Source organism: Takifugu rubripes, chromosome 13 (genome assembly GCF_901000725.2).
Source record: "Takifugu rubripes chromosome 13, fTakRub1.2, whole genome shotgun sequence".
Lineage (NCBI taxonomy): Eukaryota > Metazoa > Chordata > Actinopteri > Tetraodontiformes > Tetraodontidae > Takifugu > Takifugu rubripes.
The window spans coordinates 7,869,457-7,877,942 of NC_042297.1; the positions used below are offsets into that span (position 1 = coordinate 7,869,457).

The 8,486-nt window shown below is 45.2% G+C and overlaps 1 protein-coding gene across 1 annotated transcript; it reads right to left on the minus strand.

Annotated features, from left to right (window-relative positions):
* Nucleotides 1–66: 66 nt before the first annotated feature.
* Nucleotides 67–8,199, minus strand: kif28 (kinesin family member 28). The gene is made up of 28 exons (XM_029846816.1): nt 8,119–8,199; nt 7,750–7,941; nt 7,589–7,639; nt 7,299–7,451; nt 7,163–7,198; nt 6,955–7,074; nt 6,674–6,781; nt 6,447–6,601; nt 6,262–6,373; nt 6,133–6,200; nt 5,921–6,063; nt 5,712–5,833; nt 5,498–5,588; nt 5,291–5,351; nt 5,086–5,209; nt 4,877–5,012; nt 4,691–4,809; nt 4,487–4,594; nt 4,123–4,209; nt 2,062–2,202; nt 1,895–1,965; nt 1,688–1,822; nt 1,526–1,531; nt 1,365–1,453; nt 854–936; nt 627–759; nt 413–543; nt 67–254 (listed from the first exon to the last, which is right to left on the minus strand). Exons 1-28 carry the CDS (start codon nt 8,191–8,193, stop codon nt 96–98), a joined length of 3,009 nt encoding a protein of 1,002 aa, XP_029702676.1. The 5' UTR covers nt 8,194–8,199; the 3' UTR covers nt 67–95.
* Nucleotides 8,200–8,486: the final 287 nt, after the last annotated feature.

The window sequence follows — 8,486 nt, forward strand, 5'->3', positions numbered from 1 at the left end:
TATCATGAGCCACATAAAAGGAGTGGGTGTGGCAGAAGGGCTGCAGTCTGTATTCTCACCACTAGATGCCATGGTATCTTACACACTTCTTGTTGTCAAGACCAGATCCCTGACCGCTCTCTTTTTCTGCGAACAATGGCAGCCACGTCCTGTTTGAGTGTGGAGACGCTCAGTTCCAGGTGCTCAGAGAAGTCTTTCAGCAGGCGACTCTGCTCGTCCAGAAACAGTCTGAGCCCTAACAGGTCCGAGTCCTCCTGCAGACAAATGCCAAACATGAACAGTTTCACCCCCAAAATAATGAAAATCCTCCAACTTCATTTTAATCCAATTTCTTCCTTTCGAAGCCAGTTTTGTTCTCAGTGATTAAATCTGCAAGTGTGGTCTCTAATGCTGCAAACACGTGGATTCTTACGCTCGGCCTGTGTCTGCGCAGCCGCTGCAGCTCTCCCCGGACTGAGGTCATGCTGTGGTAGAAAACCTTTAGAGAACGTGCAAACTCTGCATCACAGCTGGGTCGTGTGGGCCGACCACGCCCCTCCCCACCTGACACACGGGTTGAACAGATCAGTGAGAGAGACAAATGGAGTTTGGGCTTTGTGATGGATGTGTTCTGATGTTGGAGTTACCGCTCCTGGCTACGCTCAGCTGCTCTCTCAGACTCTGATTTTCTTTTTGTAGTCCATCATTGACCCTTTTCAGTTCCTCTATGTCCTGTTGTAGAGCTTTCATTGGACAGCAAAGCTCTGCAGTGCCAATGGGCTGAAAATTACACGCACACACACACACACACACACAGTGATTAAAACTTACTCACCTCCAACTTTCTCTCTTCTGATGCAGACTTCAAACTTACTGTAGATTCTTCCTCGATGATGATGACACCATCTGTGGTCATCTTTACGCCCTGTAGACCTGAATCCAGCTCAGTACATCCCTCTGAAATAGAGACAAAAACTAATGAGTGGCATTATTGGTTGTTTAGGCAGGTTGTTAAAGTTATTTACGTCCATTTTTAGCTGCAGGACGTGTTCCTAGAATGGCTGCAGAGCTGATGAGGTTCAGTCCAGCTGACAGTTCGCAGAATATTAGGATAGGTTTAGTCCATCTTACAGTCTATAATTATGAATTTATTCTCCTCCTTCTATGCTTCTCCCCTTTTTACCTTCATCCAACCAGGAACTGTGCTATGTCACAATACATTCAATTTAACATTATAAATGGAAGTGTTGCCTGCTAATTTTGTGTGGTCATGGCTGCCTGAGAGGCGAAGGTCATGGTGCAAATCATGTGTGACTCAGACCACCTAAATAAATGTGCTTTGTTTAAATGAGAAGTAAAGTGATCATTTATCTGTTGACCCTGACCTTGAAGAGCCCACAGCTCCAGCACCAGGGCGCTGCTCTGCAGGTAGTGGAGCAGACGCTGGGAGGTGTGGAGGGAGGTGATGTGAACTCTATGGGTCAGCAGAGGGTTGACATTGTGCCACACAGCTGGCGTGAACAGACTCTGTCTGCAGTCAAACAACCTGAACCTGACACAGTGGAGGGAAAGATGATGATGAATTTCTTTTTAGGGTTTATTTTTGCCTTATTACCAGTAAGTACAGTAAGATTTGTGCGACACCATCTGAGATTTGACCATAAAGTCCAATAAATAACAACGCTCCTGGTTTCTTTATACGTCTCACCCGAGCTGGATCCCCCTGCTGTGTTCTTCTCTGATCCAACGGAGGCCCCAGCACTGTTTCAGGACCAGCTGGAAGTCCAGCCGTTGACCCAGTAGCTCAGAGGGGTCAATCAGAATGTCATCTTCACCCAAGGGGCTGAGGAGAGAAAGACCATCTACTAATGTGTTTAGTATTGTTGTTAAGCGCACGCATGTGTGTGTCTCCTACAATCCTGAGGAGGTGCAGGGGACCAGCTCTGCCTGTATGATACCCTCGTCTGTCCCCTCAGAGCCCATCACCTGCATCCAGAGAAGATCTATGTGTCACCACACTGTCTCTAGCTGCAGTGGAAATGAAAACATTTCTGCACGTGTGTATAATATATCAGTAAGCACCTCCACATGTTCTTCCAGAGGGATACGGAAGGCCAAAGAGTGAAGCCATAGGTGAGCAGTTCCCAGCAGCAGAGGCTCCACTGGATCCCAGAATGGATCTTTGTCTCTCGGTAACACGTCTGCAGCGAGGCCTGCGTCTATCTGACAAAGATAATTTATTGTAATTGCATTTTTACATTAAGTTGATTTTAAATACCACTCACATTTTCTTCAGTTAGGTGGTCAGTGACAGATGACCCCTTCTGTTAATCCTGTGCTTTTAACTGATTATATGGAAATGCGTTTCAAATAATGACGTCATTCTGTGTGTATATCAAGATGTGGAACTCAACCCATTACTATGGTTACAATTTTTGTGCTTTAACGTTCGAACACTCTGAAGTTATTTGACCTCTATTTGTTGTTCTCTGATTTTCCTTGAAGGTCCCATGAAATGCTTGAGTTTTGTGGACCCTACTGGTCCCCTGATACTGTAACTGAGGTCTCTTCCCCAACTTTAGCCTTGGTGCAAGATTACAGCCACTATGAACCGTTCCAACAATGAGCTTTCCTGGAGATGCAGGCTGGATTTTTGGCTTATAAAAGTTATTTCCACTAAATAATTAGTTCATATGGTGAGTTTATGTTTAAAATTATTAGTTGGCTATTAGTTATAGCACTTTTTAAGTTAAACAAGTAACAATAATTACTGAACAATTAATTTAAGTTGTGAGTGTGTAATTTAATTTCAATTAATTTAAGTTGTGTGTGTAGTTGTGATTTACACTGTAACCCACATCTGTGAATGGCATCAACTACAACAGAACATTGTACATCATGTATCTGTCACAAACACATCACAGGGGGATTAGCTTTAATTCAACTGATTTTGGCTGTAACTCCCAGAGAATGATGGGAAATGTTACCTTCGCGTGACGCCGCCCCGTTGAGAGTCAGCCAAATGGCTTTTTAATGTGTGATGCTTTGTGGGCTTGAACAAAGATGACTGGCTGAGAGGGCAGTGAACCTGCTCGCAGCGCACGGCGACTCTTTGCAACTCTGACAAAGAGCTTTCCTTCTCTCTAGTAATATGCAGCTAGAAAAAGAAAGAGCCTAATTGATCTAATTGACCATCTGTAGATGATCCCACAAATGTCAAGGCAATCAAAATAACATAAACGTATTTATTTTAAACGTATTCGCTGAAGCACATAGGCAGTGTTGTTTCCTCACTTTTATCTGGCAGTATACCAAAGTTAACTAATTGTTAACTTCTGATGAGCTACTTCATATCATTTGATTAGGAGCTGTTCCAGAACCGACCAGTAAAAATAACTTACTCATTTGTTTCTCTTTAGCTTCTTAGTAAATAAATACTAAGAAGCTTTCCATGCAGTAAAATCACTTATTACTTCTCCACAGGTTTTTCAAATGATTAATAAAAATTAAACCCATTTGAATTGTAATTGTAAAGTAGTTTTACATTTAGTCATTTGGCAGATGCTTTTGTAGTGAGAGACACAATCAAGCCACCATGCAACAGTCCTAAAGCACCTGGTGCACCAGCAACTACTGACTACCAGTGCAGTTCTATGGGGAGGGAGTTAAGTGGGATATAAATAGGAGAGAGGAGGAGAAACCAGATGTTCCTCTGGGCCATCTGAAACAGCTTCACCACACACAGATCGTAATAATTCGGTCAAATAAACCTTCATAACAAAAAAAACCAAACATGTTTATTAACTACTCTTACTTGTTTGTTAACGTTAAAAGAACTAGCACTAATAACTGACTGCTCATTTTTAAACCTAACCAAATGATATAATAATTTTGCGGCGTAAACCTTTAATTTGCACTCTAATTCAATTGAAACTGCAGCCTGCAAATCTGCAGCTGGACACTCCATTTAGGTGTCTGCAGCTTTAAATGCTAATGAGGAGGGGGCGGGGAATGGTGGGGCGTGGCCTCAAGAAGCTTGGGCCCACTGTACCATATACAAATGAGAACAGGCCCAATTTCTCAAGATCGTCACAGAAAGCTGGACTGAGGATTCAGACAAGAATGGTTCTGTCCAGGACTTACTTTAGTCTTCTCAAGGAGATGCTGCTGGTAAACTTCTTCCATCAGGAATTTACGGTTTACAAACTTGGCCTTGGACCACACCCACACCTAAGAAGGAGTGTTCGGTTTGAAAAAGAAGTCCATCAATCTATTTCTGTTAAAATCCACTTAATGATCAGGGACACACATGCGCACACGTGCACACACTAGGTTGATTAGAGCCTCCAATCAACCCTGTGTTTGTTTGCGGACAGTCGGAGAAATCTGGAGGACACGGAGGTCTTGTTCCAGGATCTGGACCTGCCTCAGCAGCCTGTGCTAACTACTGCACCACTACTTACACGTAACACCACAGAAACCTACACAAAACCCCTGATAGACCAACTTGTTTCAGTTCTGTTGCAGTGACCCTGACGACGATCTCCTTCTCCAGATCATGACCTTTAGAGTCTGAGAGCGCCAGGTTCTTGATCTCCAGTTTAAACTCCACCCCCTACAACGAGGACAGACCGTGCTTATATAATGCGATCAAAATGTGTAGAAATCTAATGAAATGTGTATCTTAAATGTGTATGTGATATCATGTTACCTTCCTAAGTTCCTGGCTCATCTGGTTGGCTTCAGCCGTCATGGGCATCAGTTTGATGTAATCGTAGAAGACGGCAAGCAAACTGGGATCTGTCTGACTGGACCCAGTCGTGGACTCGCCTACAAAGACAAATAATCAGCACTTTCCCCCCCAAAAAACTGGTCCACTGGGTCCTCTTCTACCCACTCAGGCTGATGCCTTCAGCAGCAGCCAGCTCGGACTGGAAGTAGTCGTAGTCATAACGTCTCCAGTCTTCGACGCCTCTCTCTGAGGGGTAACCAGTGAACAGGTAGGTACAGTTTGAACCCAGAATCAGGCGGTCCTAGAAGAAACAAAGAGAATTGTTATTTGGGCACACTCTGGCTCATAGACTATCAGTATGTGTTGACAGCCACCAGGTGGCGCAGTTCCGTTGACTCGAAGACAGCCTTCCCATTGATGATGACCTTTGACCCTGGCAGTGGGGTCAGCGTCACTCGGCGACGTTCATTTCTAAAGACAGCATGACGCTCCTGGATCCTAATACAAACATGCACATCATCATAAAATCGATGGTGTATGAATACACTTCTGTTATTTTCTGAGGTGACCACAACTCACCCCAGACCTTTGATAGGGATGGAAGTTGGTGAGCCGTCACACAGTCCGATGACCCATTCACCTGAAACACGTGAAACAAGTGTGACCATGTTTTATATCACAAATCTGTCTCAGCAGCTCTTTCCCTCTTAAAATATGATTCCTCCACAAGTGAAGCCCCTGGTAATAAATGAACTCCTTGAGGATGTCAGGATGAGACACACTGACCTTCCTCAATGAAGAGCTTGACCACCCCTGAGAGCTGAGCGTCCTCGTTGATGTTGAGAATATATGGGTGCATCTGCATCATCCTCCTCTCCTGACAGGGGCACGGGGGGGGGGGGGGCGCATTACAAAGATGCATTTATAGTAACTCAGAAAATCATTCTGATCTTTAAATGACATGCCGAAAACATGGGTTTGATGGTTAGATGTTAAACACCTGTGTGATGTTAGCATACTGTTGCTCCCAGTCTTTTAAGGCCTCCTGCAGGTGTTGTTCCCACAGAGTCTGAATGGCTCTAATCTGGAGCTCATTGTGGGTCAGCAGCTGTCGTAGCTCCTCTGAAATCATACACACACACACACACACACACACACACACAGACTTTTGTTACAGTCTCCTGGCATCACACTGTTGCAAGTACTTACTGGTCTCGTCATTAGCTAGCTGTCCCTCCTGGCCAAGCCTGCTGAGTCGCTGGTGCAGTCTCGCATTCTCGGCCTTCAGCTCTTTGACCAGACGTTCTGTGGGGCTCTCGTTCACCACAGCTCTGTTCTGGATCCGCTTTGCCCTAAACAGGAGGGGAGGTCAGATCACAGCAGTGGTCAGCTGCTTTAGAAGTCTCGATGTCCTTTCGTACCTCTCTGCGTAGCGCAGGGTTGACAGGGACTCCTCATAGCAGATATCTGCCGGGCTCAGTGTAGCGATCTTAGAAATCAAGTGACAATTAGTGACTATTTTGGGTGCCTGCCACCATAATCTCTCTCACCACGACTGTGCGACTGTTGCCTCCCAGTGCAGACTGGAGCAGCTTGGTGAGAACTGAGTCTCTGTAGGGTATGTGGACGCCCCTCCTCCCTGCTGCCACATCAGCCAGAGAGCTGGAGAACAGCGGTGATGGGTCAGCTGTTGATTAACCACACAGCCGGTAAAAGAAGTGTGACAGACACACACCTGATGACGTTCCCCAGGGTGGTGAGGCTCAGGTTGATGGCTGTACCCTCTTTGAGTCTGTCAGCCTCCGACCCTGACAGCCGCTGTCGCTCACTGCCTGCCAGGTCCACCAGGTTAACGGTGGACTGCTTTGTGGTGTTCTCTTTGGAAAAAATCTAGTAATGACATTTAAAAACCATATTCAGAGACAGGCTCCAGCATTATTTATACATGAACAGTAACTGTACCTGTTTGAGCTGGAGGATAATGAGCATGTGTGAGCGGCTGCTGTTGGCGTTCATGTGTGTGGCAGCGGTGGTCCGGGTCCTGGTTCCCTGCTCCATCAACTGGTCCACCTACATTTAAAATCACTTTTAGCCCTTTCCTTGAACGCTGTATATACTTTTATTAATGCATTTACTTTTCTCTAAATCGTTTGAAGAGTGTTGCAGTTATGCTGCCTGATGCTGTGCAGGAAGTTATGGATCATTTATCAGAGAGGCTAACCTTCGCCTCTCTTTCTCTCTACCTGTGCTGCACTTTCACAGGGGACTGTTCGTAATCCCTCCACGTAGAAGCCCCTCTGTTGTTCCTCTCTGACCCTGAGTCCCCCCGACGAGCGAGGCCCCCGAACTAGCAGGTCAAGCACCTGGACGCACAGGGTAGAGACAAAAAAAAGATTAATGACAGAAAAAAACAGAATGTGAAAAAAAAAAACAGAATGCCACAGGTCTCACCTGCTCATTATAAATTTCCAACATGCTGAAGAAGACCTGCGTGGAGGTGAAGATCAGTGTTAGCACACTGCCATTCCAGACAATTACAAGAAAAGTACAAGATAACAAACACACACACACACACACACACACACACCTGACACTGCCTGGTCTGCAGGTTTCCTTTAATGTCCTGAAACAAGCGCTCACTGAGCTTGGGAACCAGGCCTTTGTTGGGTCCATAGCCCACCATGGAGTAACTCTTCCCTGAGCCGGTCTGCCCATAGGCCAACAGGGTGGCATTGTAACCCTGGCAACAATGGAAAAAGTCCATCTCAAATCTTATTACCATATCTGGATATTTTAGGGAGGGTTTAATCTAGCTAAACTGCAGAAATATTATTCCTCTTTTATGCCTTTTTTCATTGTCAGGAACAGAATTCCTACCTGCAGTGCATTCTCCAGGATTCCCTCCCCAAGGTCCTTGAACACACTATTCTGAGGAAAGTTAAAGGTTGATCACAGTCATTTATTATTTTTGGATCATTCTGTTACTTGTGAGTTTCCTGGGTTTAACTGATGATCTACCAGGACACCCTGGAGCCAACCTGGTCAGCGTATCGTCCACCAGGCTCTTCAGGAACGTACAAACCCCTGCCGTCCTGGACGAAGCCGCTGTGGGACCAGTAGGCGTAATCGAAAGAAAATGAACGACGGCTCTGACTGTCACGGGGGTCCTGAATGGTGATGGAGCTCGAAACCATGGAGACAATACATCGACTGCCAGCATCCTTCTCTCTCTGAGAGGAGGAAAGACAGAAGGTACATTAAAGACTGCTGTTCATCTACCCACTCTATGTGACTGAAAACACAAATTTACTTCAACACAAAGCAGCTCACACACATATAAACATAATTTTTAGGAAAACAGCCAACATAAATAAATAAATAAAAATCGAAAGGTTCTCTTTACTGACCTTGTTGAATGGTCGAACCCTGACGGCCACTTTGACACAGTCCTTGACATGCATGTCTGAGGATTTAGCCCTCATGATCAGGCATCAGATCAGTGGCTGGAGCCATGAAACGCCAGTCAGTTAAAAACCAACTGCTGAAAATGTAACACAAGCTACTGATGACCAAAATGTCAAACAATGCTGCGGGACTTTGCTCTGCTGCAGAGGGGGAGCACTTACGTGGTTTCATATTCTCCAACATAAATTATGGAAGGGAGCCTGTAGTAACTGGAGAATCTCTTTTAAAAGGATGCCAAGATGCCATTTCCTGCCACTTTCTCAGAAACAGTTCAGACACATTTTCCTTTTTGGACATTTGAAAGAGTTTG

Excerpts from the sequence above, each read along its gene's own strand:
- kif28 (XM_029846816.1), bottom strand. The coding sequence starts at position 8,193 with ATGAGGGCTAAATCCTCAGACATGCATGTCAAGGACTGTGTCAAAGTG. Across the intron at positions 7,942-8,118 it reads GGGTTCGACCATTCAACAAG|AGAGAGAAGGATGCTGGCAG; the intron begins GTCAGTAAAGAG and ends TCCTCCTCTCAG. Across the intron at positions 6,201-6,261 it reads GCAACAGTCGCACAGTCGTG|ATCGCTACACTGAGCCCGGC; the intron begins GTGAGAGAGATT and ends TTGATTTCTAAG.